The sequence below is a fragment of the Heptranchias perlo genome, chromosome 4, assembly GCF_035084215.1.
Source record: "Heptranchias perlo isolate sHepPer1 chromosome 4, sHepPer1.hap1, whole genome shotgun sequence".
NCBI lineage: Eukaryota > Metazoa > Chordata > Chondrichthyes > Hexanchiformes > Hexanchidae > Heptranchias > Heptranchias perlo.
Genome location: NC_090328.1, coordinates 2247879 through 2273528, shown reverse-complemented (window position 1 = coordinate 2273528; position 25650 = coordinate 2247879). Strand labels below are relative to the sequence as shown.

Sequence of the window (25650 nt, the reverse complement as noted above, 5' to 3'; positions counted from 1 at the left end):
TGAAATGTGAGGTTATTCACTTTGTTAGGAAGAATAGAAAAACAGAATATTTTTTAAATGGTTCGAAACTATTAAATGTCGGTGCTCAGAGAGATCTGGGTGTCCTCATACAAGAAACACAAAAGTTAGCATGCAGGTACAGCAAGCAATTAGGAAGGCAAATGGCATGTTGGCCTTTATTGCAAAGGGGTTGGAGTACAAGAGTAAGGAAGTCTTGCTACAGTTGTACAGGGCTTTGGTGAAAGCTCACCTGGAGTACAGTGTACAGTTTTGGTCTCCTTATCTAAGGAAGGATATACTTGCCTTAGAGGCTGTGCAACGAAGGTTCACTAGATTAATTCCTGGGATGAGAGGGTTGTCCTATGAGGAGAGATTGAGTAGAATGGGCCGATACTCTCTGGAGTTCAGAAGGATGAGAGGTGATCTCATTGAAACATATAAGATTCTGAGGGGGCTTGAATGTGTAGATGCTGAGAGATTGTTTCCACTGGCTGGAGAGTCTAGAACTAGGGGGCATAGTCTCAGGATAAGGGGTCGGCCATTCAAGACTGAGATGAGGAGGAATTTCTTCACTCAGAGGGTTGTGAATCTTTGGAATTCTCCACCCCAGAGGGCTGTGAATGCTGAGTCGTTGAATATATTCAAGGCTGAGATCGATAGATTTTTGGACTCTAGGGGAATCAAGGGATATGGGGATCGGGCGGGAAAGTGGAGTTGAGGTCGAAGATCAGCCATGATCTGATTGAATGGCGGAGCAGGCTCGAGGGGCCGTCTGGCCTACTCCTGCTCCTATTTCTTATGTTCTTATTTTCTTATGTAAGAAATAAAAACTGAACAGATATGTACACCCGCAGCATACATCAGAACGGTTAGCAAAGCCTGTGAAGCAGATTTGTCCCTTTGATACACCCATACTGCAGTCCATGATCGGTCAATGACCATCTCGTGCTCGTTGTTTTGCAGCATTCTGTGCCAGTCAGAGGCCTAACTTATCTTCTTCATTTTGCAGGGGTTACTAACGAAAACATGTTCAGTTGTTCAAAAACATCCATCAACCTTTTTATCATAAAATATGAGGATGCTAAATGCAGAAATTATAAGGAGGCCCTGCAGAGCGCCTTAGGTAAGAAGATTTCACCTGCTTCACCTTCAGAACTACCTTAGCAACCTGATGCTGGAGGCCTTTACCACTGGTGTGGGTAGGCCTTCCTTAGCAACCTACAGCCTGCAGGTAGTAATCATTGTCACCGGTGCTGGGAAGGCCTTCCTTAGCAACCAGCAGTAAGCGACCTTTAAAGGCAGACCTAAGAGTGCATGTTCCTTAGCAACCAGCAGCCTGCAACTAATAATCTTTACCAGCAGAACTGGAATGGCCTTGCTGACCAACCTGAAGCTGAGATCTTAGCCAGCAGGTCTGACAGGCTTCTCCCTGGCAATGAGCAGCGTGCATTTACTGACATTGTCACCACAGCTGAGAGGGCCTTCCTTAGGAACCAGCATCCTGCAGCTGGTGACCTTGGTCCTTCCCAAACTCGAATTAGTTACCTAAACCAATACATTTCAGAATCCTTAGCAACCTGGAGTTCATCTTTACCAATGGACATTGGGGCACTGAGGAAGACCTGCAACCACACAAAGTGAACCCCTCTGGACTGTCTACAGCAGGAGACAAGGGATTGAGATCAGGAGCAGGAATCCTGGCAGATTTTATTCTCCCATGATGACCATGATTTCATCCCAGGGTTGCTGTGACCAATTGGCAGGGGCTATCCACACATGATGACCATCAGTATTTTGAGAGGCCCGGTCAGCAGGTCAGTGTTTGAGGACTAAATGCAGTGTTCAGCCTCCTTCTGCCCTCCACCTTCTCCCCACCGTCCCACCGAGAGCTAACTCCTCACAGGCTGGCAGTTGAAAAACTGGGTCTCTCCTGGTGACATGGGGTGGGGGTGACCTTCTGTTTCCCCACCCTAGGGAGGTTCTGTTAACAGATTCTGCAGCCCATACAGCCCCAATCTGGGGTCTCTAACAGCTCAGACCCTGCAGTGCTGGATCATAACACTGAGCCCGATATTGCTGTAAAAATAAATGTGCATCCAGGTCACCTGATGTAACCTTTCACCTTTCCTTTCCCCAGGAGACTCCTCGGGGAAAATCCACGGTTTGTCGTCCACCGTCGGAGGTCGTCCGGGATTCGTCGCAGCGCTGAGTGTAATCGACATAAAGAATGCCCAGGCCAACAGCGAAGTATACCAGCGCTGGGCAGGCTCAGTCAAGGAAAACCCCAGTGTGATCAACCAAAAGGTCAGGGATAGAACCCTCTCACAAAGGGGTCCCAGCATCAGAACCCCTATCAAAGAGAGACTCTCACCATCAGGACCCTTTATAAAGAGAGGGCCTTACCTAAGAAAGGATATACTTGTCATAGAGGGAGTGCAACGAAGGTTCACCAGACTGATTCCTGGGATGGCAGGATTGTCATATGAGGAGAGATTGAATAGACCAGGCCTGTATTCTCTAGAGTTCAGAAGAATGAGAGGTGATCTCATTGAAACATACAAATTCTTACAGGGCTCGACAGGGTAGATGCAGGGAGGATGTTTCCCCTGGCTGGGGAATCTAGAACCAGGGGTCACAGTCTCAGAATAAGGGGTCGGCCATTTAGGACTGAGATGAGGAGAAATTTCTTCACTCAGAGGGTGGTGAATCTTTGGAATTCTCTACCCCAGAGGGCTGTGGAGGCTCAGTCATTGAGTACATTCAAAACAGAGATCGATAGATTTCTAGATATTAAAGGCATCAAGGGATATGGGGATGGTGCAGGAAAGTGGAGTTGAGGTAGAAGATCAGCCATGATCTTGTTGAATGGCGGAGCAGGCTCGAGGGGCGGATGGCCTACTCCTGCTCCTATTTCTTATATTCTTATGATCACCATCAGGACCTCTATCAAAGAGAGAGTCTCACCATCAGGACCCCTATCAAAGAGAGAGTCTCACCATCAGGACCCTTTATAAAGAGAGAGTCTCACCATCAGGGGCCCTAACAAAGAGAGAGTTGCACCATTGGGACTTATCTAGTAAGTTAGATTGTACAGTCTCTCTCTTACTAGTGTCACTGGGAAACTAGGAGGTAGCAAACCTGGGGTGGAAGGCAGCAGACTCTGGGATGGAGGTTCTAGACCCTGGATGGGAGGTCACAGAAAGCCCAGGGGTGGAATTAGTGCAAGAGCCAGCACATTAACATGTTTACCAGCCCTCCCAGTGTGTAGTGCAGGGTGTGTTGGGAGCACTGTGTGGATCGAGGGATAGGGGTTACCAACTCTGGTTGGACATTTTCCTGGAGGCTTCATCACATGACCTCCCACCTCCAAATGCCCCACCCAGTCAAACAGCCTTTTTCCCCCATTTTTATAACGAATAAATTAAAGTGTTGAAAGAAAATTTAAAAATACACAATTTTTTTAAAAGTCCCTGTGATTTCCCCCCTGGATTTTTGTTCCCAGCTGTGTCGGGAATTAACCTTTAATTCCTGGAGACTCCAGGATAGTCCTGGAGGGTTGGCATCCCCTAGTTGGGGGCCAGAATGTCTCGGGGACAGAATGTCAGGGCCAGAATACCAGGGTGGGGGGGCGGCAGAATGTTGCGGGGGGTGCAGAATGTCAGGGGACAGTATGTCGGGGGGAGGGGGGACAGAATGTCAGGGGACAGTATGTCGGGGGGGAGGGGGGACAAAATGTCGGGGAACAGTATGTCGGGGGACAGTATGTCGGGGGGAGGGGGGACAAAATGTCGGGGGACAGTATGTCGGGGGAGGGGGAACAGAATGTCGGGGGAACAGAATGTCGGGGGGAGGGGGAACAGTATGTCGGGGGAACAGAATGTCGGGGGGAGGGGGAACAGTATGTCGGGGGAGGGGGGACAGAATGTCGGGGGAGGGGGAACAGTATGTCGGGGGAACAGAATGTCGGGGGGGAGGGGGAACAGTATGTCGGGGGAACAGAATGTCGGGGGGGAGGGGGAACAGTATGTCGGGGGAGGGGGGACAGAATGTCGGGGGAACAGATGTCGGGGAACAGAATGTCGGGGGAGGGGGAACAGTATGTCGGGGGAGGGGGGACAGAATGTCGGGGGAGGGGGAACAGTATGTCGGGGGAACAGAATGTCGGGGGGAGGGGGAACAGAATGTCGGGGGAACAGAATGTCGGGGGGAGGGGGAACAGTATGTCGGGGGGAGGGGGGACAGAATGTCGGGGGAGGGGGAACAGTATGTCGGGGGAACAGAATGTCGGGGGGAGGGGGAACAGTATGTCGGGGGAGGGGGGACAGAATGTCGGGGGAACAGAATGTCGGGGGGAGGGGGAACAGAATGTCGGGGGGAGGGGGAACAGAATGTCGGGGGAACAGAATGTCGGGGGGAGGGGGAACAGAATGTCGGGGGGAGGGGGAACAGAATGTCGGGGGAACAGAATGTCGGGGGGAGGGGGAACAGTATGTCCGGGGAGGGGGGACAGAATGTCGGGGGGAGGGGGAACAGAATGTCGGGGGGAGGGGGAACAGAATGTCGGGGGAACAGAATGTCGGGGGGAGGGGGAACAGAATGTCGGGGGAACAGAATGTCGGGGGGAGGGGGAACAGAATGTCGGGGGAACAGAATGTCGGGGGGAGGGGGAACAGAATGTCGGGGGAACAGAATGTCGGGGGAACAGAATGTCGGGGGGAGGGGGAACAGAATGTCGGGGGGAGGGGGAACAGAATGTCGGGGGAACAGAATGTCGGGGGGAGGGGGAACAGAATGTCGGGGGAACAGAATGTCGGGGGAACAGAATGTCGGGGGGACAGTATCTCGGGGGGAGGGGGACAGTATTTCGGGGGGAGGGGGGACAGTATTTCGGAGGAGGGGGACAGTATTTCGGGGGAAGGGGGGACAGTATTTCGGGGGAGGGGGGACAGTATTTCGGGGGGAGGGGGGACAGTATCTCGGGGGAGGGGGGACAGTATCTCGGGGGGAGGGGGGACAGTATTTCGGGGGGAGGGGGGACAGTATTTCGGGGGGAGGGGGGACAGTATTTCGGGGGGAGGGGGGACAGTATTTCGGGGGGAGGGGGGACAGTATTTCGGAGGGAGGGGGGACAGTATCTCGGGGGAGGGGGGGACAGTATTTCGGGGGGAGGGGGGACAGTATTTCGGGGGGAGGGGGGACAGTATTTCGGGGAAAGGGGGGACAGAATTTCGGGGGAGGGGGGACAGTATTTCGGGGGGAGGGGGACAGTATTTCGGGGGAAGGGGGGACAGTATTTCGGGGGAGGGGGGACAGTATTTCGGGGGGAGGGGGGGACAGTATCTCGGGGGAGGGGGGACAGTATCTCGGGGGGAGGGGGGACAGTATTTCGGGGGGAGGGGGGACAGTATTTCGGGGGGAGGGGGGACAGTATTTCGGGGGGAGGGGGGACAGTATTTCGGGGGGAGGGGGGACAGTATTTCGGGGGGAGGGGGGACAGTATTTCGGGGGGAGGGGGGACAGTATCTCGGGGGAGGGGGACAGTATCTCGGGGGAGGGGGGACAGTATTTCGGGGGAGGGGGGACAGTATTTCGGGGGGAGGGGGGACAGTATTTCGGGGGAGGGGGGACAGTATTTCGGGGGGAGGGGGGACAGTATCTCGGGGGGAGGGGGGACAGTATTTCGGGGGGAGGGGGACAGTATCTCGGGGGAGGGGGACAGTATTCGGGGAGTCGGGGAGGGGGACAGTATTTCGGGGGGAGGGGGACAGTATCTCGGGGGAGGGGGACAGTATTTCGGGGGATGGGGGGACAGTATTTCGGGGGGAGGGGGGACAGTATTTCGGGGGAGGGGGGACAGTATTTCGGGGGGAGGGGGGACAGTATTTCGGGGGGACGGGGACAGTATTTCGGGGGGAGGGGGACAGTATTTCGGGGGGAGGGGGGACAGTATTTCGGGGGACAGTATTTCGGGGGAGGGGGGACAGTATTTCGGGGGGAGGGGGACAGTATTTCGGGGGGAGGGGGGACAGTATTTCGGGGGGAGGGGGACAGTATTTCGGGGGGAGGGGGGACAGTATTTCGGGGGGAGGGGGGGACAGTATTTCGGGGGAGGGGGGACATTATTTCGGGGGGAGGGGGACAGTATTTCGGGGGGAGGGGGGACAGTATTTCGGGGGGAGGGGGGACAGTATGTCGGGGGAGGGGGACAGTATTTCGGGGGGAGGGGGGACAGTATCTCGGGGGGAGGGGGGACAGTATTTCGGGGGAGGGGGGACAGTATTTCGGGGGGAGGGGGACAGTATCTCGGGGGAGGGGGGACAGTATTTCGGGGGGAGGGGGACAGTATTTCGGGGGGAGGGGGACAGTATTTCGGGGGGAGGGGGGACAGTATGTCGGGGGAGGGGGGACAGTATTTCGGGGGGAGGGGGGACAGTATCTCGGGGGGAGGGGGGACAGTATTTCGGGGAGGGGGGACAGTATTTCGGGGGGAGGGGGACAGTATCTCGGGGGAGGGGGGACAGTATTTCGGGGGGAGGGGGGACAGTATTTCGGGGGGAGGGGGACAGTATCTCGGGGGAGGGGGGACAGTATCTCGGGGGGAGGGGGGACAGTATCTCGGGGGGAGGGGGGACAGTATCTCGGGGGGACAGTATTTCTGGGGACAGTATTTCGGGGGGAGGGGGACAGTATCTCGGGGGAGGGGGGACAGTATCTCGGGGGGAGGGGGGACAGTATTTCGGGGGGAGGGGGGACAGTATTTCGGGGAGGGGGGACAGTATTTCGGGGGGAGGGGGGACAGTATGTCGGGGGAGGGGGGACAGTATTTCGGGGGGAGGGGGGACAGTATTTCGGGGGGAGGTGGGACAGTATTTCGGGGGAGGGGGACAGTATCTCGGGGGAGGGGGGACAGTATCTCGGGGGGAGGGGGGACAGTATTTCAGGGGGGAGGGGGACAGTATTTCGGGGGGAGGGGGACAGTATCGCGGGGGGAGGGGGGACAGTATTTCGGGGGGAGGGGGACAGTATTTCGGGGGGAGGGGGACAGTATTTCGAGGGAGGGGGGACAGTATTTCGGGGGAGGGGGACAGTATTTCGGGGGGAGGGGGACAGTATTTCGGGGGGAGGGGGACAGTATTTCGGGGGGAGGGGGACAGTATCACGGGGGGAGGGGGGACAGTATTTCGGGGGGAGGGGGGACATTATTTCGGGGGGAGGGGGACAGTATTTCGGGGGGAGGGGGGACAGTATTTCGGGGGGAGGGGGGGACAGTATTTTGGGGGAGGGGGGACAGTATTTCGGGGGAGGGGGACAGTATTTCGGGGGAGGGGGGACAGTATTTCGGGGGGACGGGGACAGTATTTCGGGGGGAGGGGGACAGTATTTCGGGGGGAGGGGGGACAGTATTTCGGGGGGAGGGGGGACAGTATTTCGGGGGGAGGGGGGACAGTATTTCGGGGGGAGGGGGACAGTATTTCGGGGGGAGGGGGGACAGTATTTCGGGGGGAGGGGGGACAGTATTTCGGGGGAAGGGGGGACAGTATCTCGGGGGGAGGGGGACAGTATTTCGGGGGGAGGGGGACAGTATTTCGGGGGGAGGGGGACAGTATTTCGGGGGAAGGGGGGACAGTATTTCGGGGGAGGGGGGACAGTATCTCGGGGGGAGGGGGGACAGTATTTCGGGGGGAGGGGGACAGTATTTCGGGGGAAGGGGGGACAGTATTTCGGGGGGAGGGGGGACAGTATTTCGGGGGGAGGGGGGACAGTATGTCGGGGGAGGGGGGACAGTATTTCGGGGGGAGGGGGGACAGTATCTCGGGGGGAGGGGGGACAGTATTTCGGGGGAGGGGGGACAGTATTTCGGGGGGAGGGGGACAGTATCTCGGGGGGAGGGGGGACAGTATTTCGGGGGGAGGGGGACAGTATTTCGGGGGGAGGGGGACAGTATCTCGGGGGAGGGGGGACAGTATCTCGGGGGGAGGGGGGACAGTATCTCGGGGGAGGGGGGACAGTATTTCGGGGGGAGGGGGGACAGTATTTCGGGGGGAGGGGGGACAGTATCTCGGGGGACAGTATTTCTGGGGACAGTATTTCGGGGGGAGGGGGACAGTATCTCGGGGGGAGGGGGGACAGTATTTCGGGGGAGGGGGGACAGTATTTCGGGGGGAGGGGGACAGTATCTCGGGGGGAGGGGGGACAGTATTTCGGGGGGAGGGGGGACAGTATTTCGGGGGAGGGGGACAGTATCTCGGGGGAGGGGGGACAGTATTTCGGGGGGAGGGGGGACAGTATCTCGGGGGGGAGGGGGGGACAGTATTTCGGGGGGAGGGGGGACAGTATCTCGGGGGAGGGGGGACAGTATCTCGGGGGAGGGGGGACAGTATCTCGGGGGAGGGGGGACAGTATTTCGGGGGGAGGGGGGACAGTATCTCGGGGGGAGGGGGGACAGTATTTCGGGGGGAGGGGGGACAGTATCTCGGGGGACAGTATTTCTGGGGACAGTATTTCGGGGGGAGGGGGACAGTATCTCGGGGGAGGGGGGACAGTATTTCGGGGGGAGGGGGACAGTATCTCGGGGGGAGGGGGGACAGTATCTCGGGGGGAGGGGGGACAGTATCTCGGGGAGGGGGGACAGTATTTCGGGGGGAGGGGGGACAGTATCTCGGGGGGAGGGGGGACAGTATTTCGGGGGAGGGGGGACAGTATCTCGGGGGACAGTATTTCTGGGGACAGTATTTCGGGGGGAGGGGGACAGTATCTCGGGGGAGGGGGGACAGTATTTCGGGGGGAGGGGGACAGTATTTCAGGGGGAGGGGGGACAGTATTTCGGGGGGAGGGGGGACAGTATTTCAGGGGGAGGGGGGACAGTATTTCGGGGGGAGGGGGACAGTATTTCGGGGGAGGGGGGACAGTATCTCGGGGGAGGGGGGACAGTATTTCGGGGGGAGGGGGGACAGTATTTCGGGGGAAGGGGGACAGTATTTCGGGGGAGGGGGACAGTATTTCGGGGGGAGGGGGACAGTATTTCGGGGGAGGGGGACAGTATTTCGGGGGGAGGGGGGACAGTATCTCGGGGGGAGGGGGGACAGTATTTCGGGGGAGGGGGGACAGTATTTCGGGGGGAGGGGGACAGTATTTCGGGGGAGGGGGACAGTATTTCGGGGGGAGGGGGGACAGTATTTCGGGGGGAGGGGGACAGTATCTCGGGGGGAGGGGGGACAGTATCTCGGGGGGAGGGGGGACAGTATCTCGGGGGAGGGGGGACAGTATCTCGGGGGGAGGGGGGACAGTATTTCGGGGGAGGGGGGACAGTATCTCGGGGGAGGGGGGACAGTATCTCGGGGGGAGGGGGGACAGTATCTCGGGGGGAGGGGGGACAGTATTTCGGGGGGAGGGGGACAGTATTTCGGGGGAGGGGGGACAGTATTTCGGGGGAGGGGGGACAGTATTTCGGAGGGAGGGGGGACAGTATTTCGGGGGGAGGGGGGACAGTATTTCGGGGGGAGGGGGACAGTGTTTCGGGGAAGGGGGGACAGTATCTCGGGGGGAGGGGGGACAGTATTTCGTGGGAGAGGGGTCAGTATTTCGGGGGAAGGGGGGACAGTATTTCGGGGGAGGGGGGACAGTATTTCGGGGGAAGGGGGGACAGTATCTCGGGGGGAGGGGGGACAGTATTTCGGGAGAGGGGGGACAGTATTTCGGGGGGAGGGGGGACAGTATTTCGGGGGGAGGGGGGGACAGTATTTCGGGGGGAGGGGGGACAGTATCTCGGGGGGAGGGGGGACAGTATTTCGGGGGAGGGGGGACAGTATTTCGGGGGAGGGGGGACAGTATTTCGGGGGGAGGGGGGACAGTATCTCGGGGGGAGGGGGGACAGTATTTTGGGGGGAGGGGGGACAGTATTTCGGGGGGAGGGGGGACAGTATCTCGGGGGGAGGGGGGACAGTATTTCGGGGGGAGGGGGGACAGTATCTCGGGGGGAGGGGGGACAGTATGTCGGGGGAGGGGGGACAGTATTTCCGGGGGAGGGGGGACAGTATTTCGGGGGAGGGGGGACAGTATTTCGGGGGAGGGGGGACAGTATTTTGGGGGAGGGGGGACAGTATTTCGGGGGAGGGGGGACAGTATTTCGGGGGTGGGGGACAGTATTTCGGGGGGACGGGGACAGTATTTCGGGGGGAGGGGGACAGTATTTCGGGGGGAGGGGGGACAGTATTTCGGGGGAGGGGGGACAGTATCTCGGGGGGAGGGGGACAGTATTTCGGGGGGAGGGGGGACAGTATTTCGGGGGGAGGGGGGACAGTATTTCGGGGGGAGGGGGACAGTATTTCGGGGGGAGGGGGGACAGTATTTCGGGGGAGGGGGGACAGTATGTCGGGGGAGGGGGGACAGTATTTCGGGGGGAGGGGGGGACAGTATCTCGGGGGGAGGGGGGACAGTATGTCGGGGGAGGGGGGACAGTATTTCGGGGGAGGGGGGACAGTATTTCGGGGGGAGGGGGACATATTTCGGGGGGAGGGGGACAGTATCTCGGGGGAGGGGGGACAGTATTTCGGGGGGAGGGGGACAGTATTTCGGGGGAGGGGGGACAGTATGTCGGGGGAGGGGGGACAGTATCTCGGGGGGAGGGGGGACAGTATTTCGGGGGGAGGGGGGACAGTATTTCGGGGGGAGGGGGGACAGTATGTCGGGGGAGGGGGGACAGTATTTCGGGGGAAGGGGGGACAGTATTTCGGGGGGAGGGGGGACAGTATTTCGGGGGGAGGGGGGACAGTATCTCGGTGGAGGGGGGACAGTATTTCGGGGGGAGGGGGGACAGTATTTCGGGGGGAGCGGGGACAGTATTTCGGGGGAGGGGGGACAGTATTTCGGGGGGAGGGGGGACAGTATTTCGGGGGGAGGGGGGACAGTATTTCGGGGGGAGGGGGGACAGTATTTCGGGGGAGGGGGGACAGTATTTCGGGGGGAGGGGGGACAGTATTTCGGGGGGAGGGGGGACAGTATTTCGGGGGGAGGGGGGACAGTATGTCGGGGGAGGGGGGACAGTATCTCGGGGGGAGGGGGGACAGTATTTCGGGGGGAGGGGGGACAGTATTTCGGGGGAGGGGGGACAGTATTTCGGGGGGAGGGGGGACAGTATTTCGGGGGAGGGGGGACAGTATTTCGGGGGGAGGGGGGACAGTATTTCGGGGGAGGGGGGACAGTATTTCGGGGGGAGGGGGGACAGTATTTCGGGGGGAGGGGGGACAGTATCTCGGGGGGAGGGGGGACAGTATTTCGGGGGAAGGGGGGACAGTATTTCGGGGGGAGGGGGGACAGTATTTCGGGGGAAGGGGGGACAGTATTTCGGGGGGAGGGGGGACAGTATCTCGGGGGGAGGGGGACAGTATTTCGGGGGAGGGGGGACAGTATTTCGGGGGGAGGGGGGGACAGTATTTCGGGGGGAGGGGGACAGTATTTCGGGGGAGGGGGACAGTATTTCGGGGGGAGGGGGACAGTATTTCGGGGGAGGGGGGACAGTATTTCGGGGGGAGGGGGACAGTATTTCGGGGGGAGGGGGGACAGTATGTCGGGGGAGGGGGGACAGTATTTCGGGGGAAGGGGGACAGTATTTCGGGGGGAGGGGGACAGTATTTCGGGGGAGGGGGACAGTATTTCGGGGGGAGGGGGGACAGTATTTCGGGGGGAGGGGGGACAGTATTTCGGGGGGAGGGGGGACAGTATTTCGGGGAGGGGGACAGTATTTCGGGGGAGGGGGGACAGTATTTCGGGGGAGGGGGACAGTATTTCGGGGGAGGGGGGACAGTATTTCGGGGGGAGGGGGACAGTATTTCGGGGGGAGGGGGACAGTATTTCGGGGGGAGGGGGGACAGTATTTCGGGGGGAGGGGGGACAGTATCTCGGTGGAGGGGGGACAGTATTTCGGGGGGAGGGGGGACAGTATTTCGGGGGAGGGGGGACAGTATTTCGGGGGGAGGGGGGACAGTATTTCGGGGGAGGGGGGACAGTATTTCGGGGGAGGGGGACAGTATTTCGGGGGGAGGGGGGGACAGTATTTCGGGGGAGGGGGGACAGTATTTCGGGGGAGGGGGGACAGTATTTCGGGGGGAGGGGGGACAGTATTTCGGGGGGAGGGGGGACAGTATTTCGGGGGAGGGGGGACAGTATTTCGGGGGGAGGGGGGACAGTATTTCGGGGGAGGGGGGACAGTATTTCGGGGGGAGGGGGGACAGTATTTCGGGGGAGGGGGGACAGTATTTCGGGAGGAGGGGGGACAGTATTTCGGGGGAGGGGGGACAGTATTTCGGGGGAGGGGGGACAGTATTTCGGGGAAGGGGGGACAGTATTTCGGGGGAGGGGGGACAGTATTTCGGGGGAGGGGGGGACAGTATTTCGGGGGAGGGGGGACAGTATTTCGGGGGAAGGGGGGACAGTATTTCGGGGGAGGGGGGACAGTATCTCGGGGGGAGGGGGGACAGTATTTCGGGGGAAGGGGGGACAGTATCTCGGGGGGAGGGGGGACAGTATTTCGGGGGAAGGGGGGGACAGTATTTCGGGGGAGGGGGGACAGTATCTCGGGGGGAGGGGGGACAGTATTTCGGGGGAGGGGGGACAGTATTTCGGGGGAGGGGGACAGTATCTCGGGGGGTAGGGGGGACAGTATTTCGGGGGAAGGGGGGACAGTATCTCGGGGGGAGGGGGACAGTATCTCGGGGGAGGGGGACAGTATTTCGGGGGAGGGGGGACAGTATTTCGGGGGGAGGGGGGACAGTATTTCGGGGGGAGGGGGGACAGTATTTCGGGGGGAGGGGGACAGTATTTCGGGGGAGGGGGGACAGTATCTAGGGGGGAGGGGGGACAGTATTTCGGGGAGGGGGACAGTATCTAGGGGGGAGGGGGGACAGTATTTCGGGGGGAGGGGGACAGTATTTCGGGGGAGGGGGACAGTATCTCGGGGGGAGGGGGGACAGTATTTCGGGGGAGGGGGACAGTATTTCGGGGGAGGGGGGACAGTATCTCGGGGGGAGGGGGACAGTATTTCGGGGGAGGGGGGACAGTATCTAGGGGGGAGGGGGGACAGTATTTCGGGGGAGGGGGACAGTATTTCGGGGGGAGGGGGGACAGTATTTCGGGGGGAGGGGGGACAGTATTTCGGGGGGAGGGGGACAGTATTTCGGGGGGAGGGGGGACAGTATCTAGGGGGAGGGGAGACAGTATTTCGGGGGAGGGGGGACAGTATCTCGGGGGAGGGGGGACAGTATTTCGGGGGAGGGGGGACAGTATCTAGGGGGGAGGGGAGACAGTATTTCGGGGGAGGGGGGACAGTATTTCGGGGGAGGGGGGACAGTATTTCGGGGGAGGGGGGACAGTATCTAGGGGGGAGGGGAGACAGTATTTCGGGGGAGGGGGGACAGTATTTCGGGGGAGGGGGGACAGTATTTCGGGGGGAGGGGGGACAGTATCTCGGGGGGAGGGGGGACAGTATTTCGGGGGAGGGGGGACAGTATTCTCGGGGGAGGGGAGACAGTATCTCGGGGGGAGGGGGGACAGTATCTCGGGGGGAGGGGGGACAGTATCTCGGGGGGAGGGGGGACAGTATTTCGGGGGGAGGGGGGACAGTATCTCGGGGGGAGGGGGGACAGTATCTCGGGGGGAGGGGGTCAGTATCTCGGGGGGAGGGGGGACAGTATTTCGGGGGGAGGGGGGACAGTATCTCGGGGGGAGGGGGGACAGTATCTCGGGGGAGGGGGGACAGTATCTCGGGGGGAGGGGGGGACAGTATTTCGGGGGAGGAGGACAGTATTTCGGGGGGAGGGGGGACAGTATCTCGGGGGGAGGGGGGACAGTATCTCGGGGGGAGGGGGGACAGTATCTCGGGGGAGGGGGGACAGTATCTCGGGGGAGGGGGGACAGTATTTCGGGGGGAGGGGGGACAGTATCTCGGGGGGAGGGGGGACAGTATCTCGGGGGGAGGGGGGACAGTATCTCGGGGGAGGGGGGACAGTATTTCGGGGGGAGGGGGGACAGTATTTCGGGGAGGGGGGACAGTATCTCGGGGGACAGTATCTCGGGGGGAGGGGGGACAGTATCTCGGGGGAGGGGGGACAGTATCTCGGGGGGAGGGGGGACAGTATCTCGGGGGGAGGGGGGACAGTATTTCGGGGGGAGGGGGGACAGTATCTCGGGGGAGGGGGGACAGTATCTCGGGGGAGGGGGACAGTATTTCGGGGGGAGGGGGGACAGTATCTCGGGGGGAGGGGGACAGTATCTCGGGGGGAGGGGGGACAGTATCTCGGGGGGAGGGGGGACAGTATTTCGGGGGGAGGGGGGACAGTATCTCGGGGGAGGGGGGACAGTATCTCGGGGGGAGGGGGGACAGTATTTCGGGGGGAGGGGGGTCAGTATCTCGGGGGGGAGGGGGACAGTATCTCGGGGGAGGGGGCACTGTATTTCGGGGGGAGGGGGGACAGTATCTCGGGGGGAGGGGGCACTGTATTTCGGGGGGAGGGGGGACAGTATCTCGGGGGGAGGGGGCACTGTATTTCGGGGGGAGGGGGGACAGTATCTCGGGGGCAGGGGGGCACTGTATTTCGGGGGAGGGGGGACAGTATCTAGGGGGGAGGGGAGACAGTATTTCGGGGGAGGGGGGACAGTATTTCGGGGGGAGGGGGGACAGTATCTCGGGGGGAGGGGGGACAGTATTTCGGGGGAGGGGGGACAGTATTTCGGGGGAGGGGGGACAGTATTTCGGGGGGAGGGGGGACAGTATCTCGGGGGGAGGGGGGACAGTATTTCGGGGGAGGGGGGACAGTATCTCGGGGGGAGGGGGGTCAGTATCTCGGGGGGAGGGGGACAGTATCTCGGGGGGAGGGGGGACAGTATTTCGGGGGGAGGGGGGACAGTATCTCGGGGGAGGGGGGACAGTATCTCGGGGGAGGGGGGACAGTATTTCGGGGGGAGGGGGGACAGTATCTCGGGGGAGGGGGGACAGTATCTCGGGGGAGGGGAGACAGTATCTCGGGGGGAGGGGGGACAGTATGTCGGGGGAGGGGGGACAGTATTTTGGGGGGAGGGGGGACAATATGTCGGGGGAGGGGGGACAGTATTTCGGGGGGAGGGGGGACAGTATTTCGGGGGGAGGGGGGACAGTATTTCGGGGGGAGGGGGGACAGTATTTCGGGGGGAGGGGGGACAGTATTTCGGGGGGAGGGGGGACAATATGTCGGGGGAGGGGGGACAGTATCTCGGGGGGAGGGGGGACAGTATTTCGGGGGGAGGGGGGACAGTATCTCGGGGGGAGGGGGGACAGTATCTCGGGGGAGGGGGGACAGTATCTCGGGGGGAGGGGGGACAGTATCTCGGGGGAGGGGGGACAGTATCTCGGGGGGAGGGGGGACAGTATTTCGGGGGGAGGGGGACAGTATCTCGGGGGGAGGGGGGACAGTATTTCGGGGGGAGGGGGGACAGTATCTCGGGGGGAGGGGGGACAGTATCTCGGGGGAAGGGGGGACAGTATTTCGGGGGGAGGGGGGACAGTATCTCGGGGGACAGTATTTCTGGGGACAGTATTTCGGGGGAGGGGGGACAGTATTTCGGGGGGAGGGGGGACAGTATTTCGGGGGGAGGGGGGACAGTATGTCGGGGGAGGGGGGACAGTATCTCGGGGGAGGGGGGACAGTATTTCGGGGGGAGGGGGTCAGTATTTCTGGGGACAGTATTTCGGGGGAGGGGGGGACAGTATTTCGGAGGAGGGGGGACAGTATTTCGGGGGAGGGGGGACAGTATTTCGGGGGGAGGGGGTCAGTATTTCTGGGGACAGTATTTCGGGGGAGGGGGGACAGTATTTCGGGGGGAGGGGGGACAGTATTTCGGGGGAGGGGGGACAGTATTTCGGGGGAGGGGGGACAGTATTTCGGGGGGAGGGGGGACAGTATTTCGGGGGAGGGGGGACAGTATTTCGGGGGAGGGGGGACAGTATTTCGGGGGAGGGGGGACAGTATTTCGGGGGGAGGGGGGACAGTATTTCGGGGGAGGGGGGACAGTATTTCGGGGGAGGGGGGACAGTATTTCGGGGGAGGGGGGACAGTATTTCGGGGGAGGGGGGACAGTATTTCTGGGGACAGTATTTCGGGGGAGGGGGGACAGTATCTCGGGGGGAGGGGAGACAGTATCTCGGGGGGAGGGGAGACAGTATTTCGGGGGGAGGGGGGACAGTATTTCGGGGGAGGGGGGACAGTATTTCGGGGGAGGGGGGACAGTATTTCGGGGGAGGGGGGACAGTATCTCGGGGGGAGGGGGGACAGTATTTCGGGGGAGGGGGGACAGTATTTCGGGGGGAGGGGGGACAGTATCTCGGGGGGAGGGGGGACAGTATTTCGGGGGGAGGGGGGACAGTATTTCGGGGGGAGGGGGACAGTATCTCGGGGGGAGGGGGGACAGTATTTCGGGGGGAGGGGGGACAGTATCTCGGGGGGAGGGGGGACAGTATCTCGGGGGAAGGGGGGACAGTATTTCGGGGGGAGGGGGGACAGTATCTCGGGGGACAGTATTTCTGGGGACAGTATTTCGGGGGAGGGGGGACAGTATTTCGGGGGAGGGGGGACAGTATTTCGGGGGACAGTATTTCTGGGGACAGTATTTCGGGGGAGGGGGGACAGTATTTCGGGGGAGGGGGGACAGTATCTCGGGGGAGGGGGGACAGTATCTCGGGGGAGGGGGGACAGTATCTCGGGGGAGGGGGGACAGTATTTCGGGGGAGGGGGGACAGTATCTCGGGGGAGGGGGGACAGTATCTCAGGGGAGGGGGACAGTATTTCGGGGGGAGGGGGGACAGTATCTCGGGGGAGGGGGGACAGTATCACGGGGGGAGGGGGGACAGTATCACGGGGGGAGGGGGGACAGTATTTCGGGGGGAGGGGGGACAGTATTTCGGGGGAGGGGGGACAGTATTTCGGGGGAGGGGGACAGTATTTCGGGGGGAGGGGGGACAGTATTTCGGGGGAAGGGGGGACAGTATTTCGGGGGAAGGGGGGACAGTATCTCGGGGGAGGGGGGACAGTATCTCGGGGGAGGGGGGACAGTATTTCGGGGGGAGGGGGGACAGTATTTCGGGGGAGGGGGGACAGTATTTCGGGGGGAGGGGGGACAGTATTTCGGGGGAGGGGGGACAGTATTTCTGGGGGAGGGGGGACAGTATCACGGGGGGAGGGGGGACAGTATTTCGGGGGGAGGGGGGACAGTATTTCGGGGGGAGGGGGGACAGTATCTCGGGGGAGGGGGGACAGTATCTCGGGGGGAGGGGGGACAGTATCTCGGGGAAGGGGGGACAGTATTTCGGGGGAAGGGGGGACAGTATTTCGGGGGGAGGGGGGACAGTATCTCGGGGGGAGGGGGGACAGTATCTCGGGGGGAGGGGGGACAGTATTTCGGGGGGAGGGGGGACAGTATTTCGGGGGGAGGGTGGACAGTATCTCGGGGGGAGGGGGGACAGTATCTCGGGGGACAGTATTGTCCCCTGCCTCTGAGTGGGCCCCCCAGACATGAATCTCTTTGACCCCGGACCAGCCTCTCCTGAAGGGCTGGGACAGACAGGCCCTGAGTGCTTGGAGGGCTGGTCAGGAGCTCCAGCCTCGTTATGTGGGGACCTCCTTGTTAGCCTTGTCCTCCAGTCAGTGCGCAGGCTCCTAGCCCCCCCGACAACCTCCACCCACCAGAGGCTGCCCGCCTGAGCTTGAGGCATTGGGAGTGCAGGAGGCCTCAGCCCAATAACACAGGGCCCCGGAGTACAAGGTGCTACAGAGTTTCAGGTGCCATAGGCTGCGTTATCAGCCCATCGGTACGGTGACATGGTACAAAATTCCCTCGGCTGTGGGTTTGCAGCTAAACCGTAAGTGATTTCCTGTTTTGAAGATATCCAGCATTGTTAAACAGTGACCTCAGAAAACCAACTCCTCTCCAGCTGCCACAAGCTCTTTGTTTTCTTTGGTTAAAGTCAGACTTGCATTTCTATTGCACCCTTCATGACTTCAGGACATCCCAAAGTCTAGTCACTGTTGTCATGTAGGCCACGTTACAGCCAATTTGCGTGCAGCAAGATCCCACAATCAGCAATAAGAACATAAGAACATAAGAAATAGGAGCAGGAGCAGGCCAATCGGCCCCTCGAGCCTGCTCCGCCATTCAATAAGATCATGGCTGATCTGATCCTAACCTCAAATCTAAATTCATGTCCAATTTCCTGCCCGCTCCCCGTAACCCCTAATTCCCTTTACTTCTAGGAAACTGTCTATTTCTGTTTTAAATTTATTTAATGATGTAGCTTCCACAGCTTCCTGGGGCAGCAAATTCCACAGACCCACTACCCTCTGAGTGAAGAAGTTTCTCCTCATCTCAGTTTTGAAAGAGCAGCCCCTTATTCTAAGATTATGCCCCCTAGTTCTAGTTTCACCCATCCTTGGGAACATCCTTACCGCATCCACCCGATCAAGCCCCTTCACAATCTTATATGTTTCAATAAGATCGCCTCTCATTCTTCTGAACTCCAATGAGTAGAGTCCCAATCTACTCAACCTCTCCTCATATGTCCACCCCCTCATCCCCGGGATTAACCGAGTGAACCTTCTTTGTACTGCCTCGAGAGCAAGTATGTCTTTTCTTAAGTATGGACACCAAAACTGTATGCAGTATTCCAGGTGCGGTCTCACCAATACCCTATATAACTGCAGCAATACCTCCCTGTTTTTATATTCTATCCCCCTAGCAATAAACGCCAATATTCCGTTGGCTTTCTTGATCACCTGCTGCACCTGCATACTAACTTTTTGATTTTCTTGCACTAGGACCCCCAGATCCCTTTGTACTGCAGTACTTTCCAGTCTCTCGCCATTAAGATAATAACTTGCTCTCTGATTTTTCCTGCCAAAGTGCATAACCTCACATTTTCCAATATTGTATTGCATCTGCCAAATCTCCGCCCACTCACCCAGCCTGTCTATATCCTCCTGTAGGTTTTTTATGTCCTCCTCACTCTCCACTTTCCCTCCCATCTTTGTATCATCTGCAAACTTTGATATGTTATACTCGGTCCCCTCCTCCAAATCGTTAATATAGATTGTAAAGAGTTGGGGACCCAGCACCGACCCCTGCGGAACACCACTGGCTACTGTTTGCCAGTCCGAGAATGAACCATTTATCCCAACTCTCTGCTTCCTGTCAGATAACCAATCCTCCACCCATGCCAGAATATTACCCCCAATCCAGTGATTCTTTATCTTGAGCAATAATCTTTTATGTGGCACCTTGTCGAATGCCTTCTGGAAGTCTGAATACACTACGTCCACTGGTTCCCCTTTATCCACCCTGTACGTTATGTCCTCAATGTGATAATCGTTCAGATAATCTGTTTTTAGTGATGTTTGTAAACAATTTTACAACACCAAGTTATAGTCCAGCAATTTTATTTTAAATTCACAAGCTTTCGGAGATTTTCTCCTTCCTCAGGCAAATGTTTGCCTGAGGAAGGAGAAAATCTCTGAAAGCTTGTGAATTTAAAATAAAATTGCTGGACTATAACTTGGTGTTGTAAAATTGTTTACAATTGTCAACCCCAGTCCATCACCGGCATCTCCACATTTAGTGATGTTGGTTGAGGGATAAATATTGGCCCAGTACACCGGGGAGAACTCCCCCGCTGTTCTTCGAAATAGTGTGAGGGAACTTTTACACCCACCTAAGAGGGCAGACAGGGCCTCGGTTTAACATCTCAACTGAAAGACGGTACAGCGCTCCCTCAGTATGGCCCCTCGGACAGCGCAGCGCTCCCTCAGTACTGACCCTCCGACAGTGCAGCGCTCCCTCAGTACTGACCCTCCGACAGTGCAGCGCTCCCTCAGTACTGACCCTCCGACAGTGCAGCGCTCCCTCAGTACTGACCCTCCGACAGTGCAGCCCTCCCTCAGTACTGACCCTCCGACAGTGCAGCCCTCCCTCAGTACTGACCCTCCGACAGTGCAGCGCTCCCTCAGTACTGACCCTCCGACAGTGCAGCGCTCCCTCAGTACTGACCCTCCGACAGTGCAGCGCTCCCTCAGTACTGACCCTCCGACAGCGCAGCGCTCCCTCAGTACTGACCCTCGGACAGCGCAGCGCTCCCTCAGTACTGACCCTCGGACAGCGCAGCGCTCCCTCAGTACTGACCCTCCGACAGTGCAGCGCTCCCTCAGTACTGACCCTCCGACAGTGCAGATCTCCCTCAGTACTGACCCTCCGACAGTGCAGCGCTCCCTCAGTACTGACCCTCCGACAGTGCAGCGCTCCCTCAGTACTGACCCTCCGACAGTGCAGCGCTCCCTCAGTACTGACCCTCCGACAGTGCAGCGCTCCCTCAGTACTGACCCTCCGACAGTGCAGCGCTCCCTCAGTACTGACCCTCCGACAGTGCAGCGCTCCCTCAGTACTGACCCTCCGACAGTGCAGCGCTCCCTCAGTACTGACCCTCCGACAGTGCAGCGCTCCCTCAGTACTGACCCTCCGACAGTGCAGCCCTCCCTCAGTACTGACCCTCCGACAGTGCAGCCCTCCCTCAGTACTGACCCTCCGACAGTGCAGCGCTCCCTCAGTACTGACCCTCCGACAGTGCAGCGCTCCCTCAGTACTGACCCTCCGACAGTGCAGCGCTCCCTCAGTACTGACCCTCGGACAGCGCAGCGCTCCCTCAGTACTGACCCTCGGACAGCGCAGCGCTCCCTCAGTACTGACCCTCCGACAGTGCAGCGCTCCCTCAGTACTGACCCTCCGACAGTGCAGATCTCCCTCAGTACTGACCCTCCGACAGTGCAGCGCTCCCTCAGTACTGACCCTCCGACAGTGCAGCGCTCCCTCAGTACTGACCCTCCGACAGTGCAGCCCTCCCTCAGTACTGACCCTCCGACAGTGCAGCCCTCCCTCAGTACTGACCCTCCGACTGTGCAGCCCTCCCTCAGTACTGACCCTCCGACAGTGCAGCCCTCCCTCAGTACTGACCCTCCGACAGTGCAGCTCTCCCTCAGTACTGACCCTCCGACTGTGCAGCTCTCCCTCAGTACTGACCCTCCGACTGTGCAGCTCTCCCTCAGTACTGACCCTCCGACTGTGCAGCTCTCCCTCAGTACTGACCCTCCGACTGTGCAGCTCTCCCTCAGTACTGACCCTCCGACTGTGCAGCACTCCCTCAGTACTGACCCTCCGACAGTGCAGCACTCCCTCAGTACTGACCCTCCGACAGTGCAGCCCTCCCTCATTACTGACCCTCCGACAGTGCAGCCCTCCCTCAGTACTGACCCGCCGACAGTGCAGCCCTCCCTCAGTACTGACCCTCCGACAGTGCAGCCCTCCCTCAGTACTGACCCTCCGACAGTGCAGCCCTCCCTTAGTACTGACCCTCCGACAGTGCAGCCCTCCCTCAGTACTGACCCTCCGACTGTGCAGCCCTCCCTCAGTACTGACCCTCCGACAGTGCAGCCCTCCCTCAGTACTGACCCTCCGACTGTGCAGCTCTCCCTCAGTACTGACCCTCCGACTGTGCAGCTCTCCCTCAGTACTGACCCTCCGACAGTGCAGCACTCCCTCAGTACTGACCCTCCGACTGTGCAGCCCTCCCTCAGTACTGACCCTCCTACTGTGCAGCCCTCCCTCAGTACTGACCCTCTGACAGTGCAGCCCTCCCTCAGTACTGACCCTCCGACTGTGCAGCTCTCCCTCAGTACTGACCCTCCGACTGTGCAGCTCTCCCTCAGTACTGACCCTCCGACTGTGCAGCTCTCCCTCATTACTGACCCTCCGACAGTGCAGCCCTCCCTCAGTACTGACCCTCCGACAGTGCAGCCCTCCCTCAGTACTGACCCTCCGACTGTGCAGCTCTCCCTCAGTACTGACCCTCCGACTGTGCAGCCCTCCTCAGTACTGACCCTCCGACAGTGCAGCACTCCCTCAGTACTGACCCTCCGACAGTGCAGCGCTCCCTCAGTACTGACCCTCCGACTGTGCAGCCCTCCCTCAGTACTGACCCTCCGACTGTGCAGCCCTCCCTCAGTACTGACCCTCCGACAGTGCAGCGCTCCCTCAGTACTGACCCTCCGACAGTGCAGCGCTCCCTCAGTGCTGACCCTCCGACTGTGCAGCTCTCCCTCAGTACTGACCCTCCGACAGTGCAGCGCTCCCTCAGTACTGACCCTCCGACAGTGCAGCGCTCCCTCAGTGCTGACCCTCCGACAGTGCAGCCCTCCCTCAGTACTGACCCTCCGACAGTGCAGCTCTCCCTCAGTACTGACCCTCCGACTGTGCAGCTCTCCCTCAGTACTGACCCTCCGACTGTGCAGCTCTCCCTCAGTACTGACCCTCCGACTGTGCAGCTCTCCCTCAGTACTGACCCTCCGACTGTGCAGCTCTCCCTCAGTACTGACCCTCCGACTGTGCAGCACTCCCTCAGTACTGACCCTCCGACAGTGCAGCACTCCCTCAGTACTGACCCTCCGACAGTGCAGCCCTCCCTCATTACTGACCCTCCGACAGTGCAGCCCTCCCTCAGTACTGACCCGCCGACAGTGCAGCCCTCCCTCAGTACTGACCCTCCGACAGTGCAGCCCTCCCTCAGTACTGACCCTCCGACAGTGCAGCCCTCCCTTAGTACTGACCCTCCGACAGTGCAGCCCTCCCTCAGTACTGACCCTCCGACAGTGCAGCCCTCCCTTAGTACTGACCCTCCGACAGTGCAGCCCTCCCTCAGTACTGACCCTCCGACTGTGCAGCCCTCCCTCAGTACTGACCCTCCGACAGTGCAGCCCTCCCTCAGTACTGACCCTCCGACTGTGCAGCTCTCCCTCAGTACTGACCCTCCGACTGTGCAGCTCTCCCTCAGTACTGACCCTCCGACAGTGCAGCACTCCCTCAGTACTGACCCTCCGACTGTGCAGCCCTCCCTCAGTACTGACCCTCCTACTGTGCAGCCCTCCCTCAGTACTGACCCTCTGACAGTGCAGCCCTCCCTCAGTACTGACCCTCCGACTGTGCAGCTCTCCCTCAGTACTGACCCTCCGACTGTGCAGCTCTCCCTCAGTACTGACCCTCCGACTGTGCAGCTCTCCCTCATTACTGACCCTCCGACAGTGCAGGCCCTCCCTCAGTACTGACCCTCCGACAGTGCAGCCCTCCCTCAGTACTGACCCTCCGACTGTGCAGCTCTCCCTCAGTACTGACCACCGACAGTGCAGCGCTCCCTCAGTACTGACCCTCCGACTGTGCAGCCCTCCCTCAGTACTGACCCTCCGACTGTGCAGCCCTCCCTCAGTACTGACCCTCCGACAGTGCAGCGCTCCCTCAGTACTGACCCTCCGACAGTGCAGCGCTCCCTCAGTGCTGACCCTCCGACTGTGCAGCTCTCCCTCAGTACTGACCCTCCGACAGTGCAGCGCTCCCTCAGTACTGACCCTCCGACAGTGCAGAAATCCCTCAGCACTGACCCTCTGACAGTGCAGCGCTCCCTCAGTACTGACCCTCCGACAGTGCAGCGCTCCCTCAGTGCTGACCCTCCGACTGTGCAGCTCTCCCTCAGTATTCCCCTGGAGTGTCAGCCTGGACGATGTGCTCAAGTCTCTGGAGTGGGACTTGAACCCACGACCTTCTGACTCAGAGGCGAGAGTGCTGAACCACGGCTGAGACTGGTTGACCTCAGTTCTCTTCCCTGACCCCCCCCCCCCCCCCCCCCCCACCCCACTGGGGTCACCGTTCGGTTACCGGCGGAGACGGTGCCCGACCCCCTCAGTCTCTTCAGTTCCTGATGTGTTGGCTTCTCACCCGCAGCTGGCGCCCCTCCACGAGCTGGTGAAGGACGTGCCCTGTGCCGGGGTGAAGAGGCACTACCTGAGACGGGCAATCAAAGAGTACATCGATGAGGTTCACCCCTGCAGGTGTCGGCCCTGCCACAATAACGGCCAGGTGGCGGTGGTGGGCACAGCTTGCCAGTGTTTCTGTAAGCCGTACACATTTGGAATAGCTTGTGAAAAAGGAGTCCTTGCCCAGGAGCAAACCAGCGGTAACGCATCATTAAACTCTCTCTGTATGAGGGGGTGGGAGGGCTGGGGATGTTCGTGCTGGTAATGGAACACATTCCACTTCAAACCATTGGCTGAGGTACACCAGGGGTTAAATGCAGAGCATCACCAGTTCGAGTCTGCCATTGGCATGTTCTCGGAAATCGGTCCCGTAGACAGTCTGACCATTCGATTCAAATAGGAGCTCGGAACACAGGTACAGGAGCAGGCCATTCAGCCCTTCGGGCCTGTTCCCCCATTCAGTTAGATCTGTACCACAATTCCATTTACCCGTCTTTGCTCCATATCCCTCGATACCCTTACCCAACAAAAATCCATCGACCTCAGTCTGGAAAGCTCCAATTGACCCCCAGCCTCAACAGCGTCTTGGGAGAGAAAGTTCCAGATTTCCACTCCCCTTTGCGTGAAAAGGTGTTTCCTGATTTCACTCCTGAACGGCCTGGCTCTAATTTTTGACTGTGTCCCCTTGTTCTGGATTCCCCCATCAGGGGAAATAGTTTCTCTGTACCTACCCTATCAAATCCATTAATAATTTTAAGCATCTCAATTAGATCACCCTCAACCTGCTAAACTCAAGGGAATACAAACCAAGTTTATGCAACCTGTCCTCAGAATTTAACTCTTTACGGTGTCAGTCATGGATGAACCAATCACACAGCTTTGTTTATATTTGAATAACCTGGCTTGGTTCCTCTCTCAAGCCTTAGCATTGGAGACAATCACCACACCTTGTTACATTTGGACCAGTTTAGGTTGGGCTCATGGAATGTATCTGCACCGGGGTTTTAAATGATAGGGGAGAGTGTACATGGGCTGTGGGAGGAGATTAAATGGGTGGGGAGAGTCCATGATAGGGGAGAGTGTACAGGGACTGTGGGAGGAGATTAAATGGGTGGGAAGAGTCCATGATAGGGGAGAGTGTACATGGGCTGTGGGAGGAGATTAAATGGGTGGGGAGAGTCCATGATAGGGGAGAGTGTACAGGGACTGTGGGAGGAGATTAAATGGGTGGGAAGAGTCCATGATAGGGGAGAGTGTACATGGGCTGTGGGAGTAGTTTGAATGGTCCCGTTCTGTGTATTAATGAGAGTATCTGTTGCAGGAGAAGGTATTGACGGGAGTTGGAGTTGTTGGTCGGTGTGGAGCAGTTGTGGAAATGGCAGAAGAAGCAGATCGAGAAGATGTGACAATCGTACTCCAAGCAGAGGAGGGAGAAACTGCCTCGGAGATAGTTCACAATCAGAGAATTGTGAAGATGGAGAAGTGGAGTATTTGCGGTAAGCTCCCTCATATGGTGCAGATTGTCCCTTGTGTTAGGGTCAGAGACTCACTAACATTGCCCTGGGCCACAATCTCAACCAGTTAGCCCTCTCGGACCACTCTTAGGATCTCTGGGCCTGTGACCCTACAGTGACGAGGCCCCTGGTTCACTCATGCCAAGTGTTGGCCAGGTCCTGGACCTGAGGAAGAGAACAAGTGATGCTTATTCTTTAAACAGAGCCCTGTTTTTTGCTTTGCGCCACCTCCTAATCCTTGCTTTCACTCACTCTGCACCAAGTGAAGGAAC

General features: G+C 59.3%; 1 protein-coding gene across 1 annotated transcript in view; it reads left to right on the top strand.

Annotated features, from left to right (window-relative positions):
• LOC137320683 (complement component C7-like) overlaps nt 1–25364 on the top strand; it is a 74378-nt gene extending 49014 nt beyond the window's left edge. Inside the window, exons 9-12 of the mRNA XM_067982362.1 lie at nt 1010–1123; nt 2138–2304; nt 23833–24064; nt 25186–25364. Coding sequence (XP_067838463.1) covers nt 1010–1123; nt 2138–2304; nt 23833–24064; nt 25186–25364 — 692 coding nt within the window. The remainder of the gene's footprint in view (nt 1–1009; nt 1124–2137; nt 2305–23832; nt 24065–25185) is intronic.
• The last annotated feature ends 286 nt before the right edge of the window (nt 25365–25650 follow it).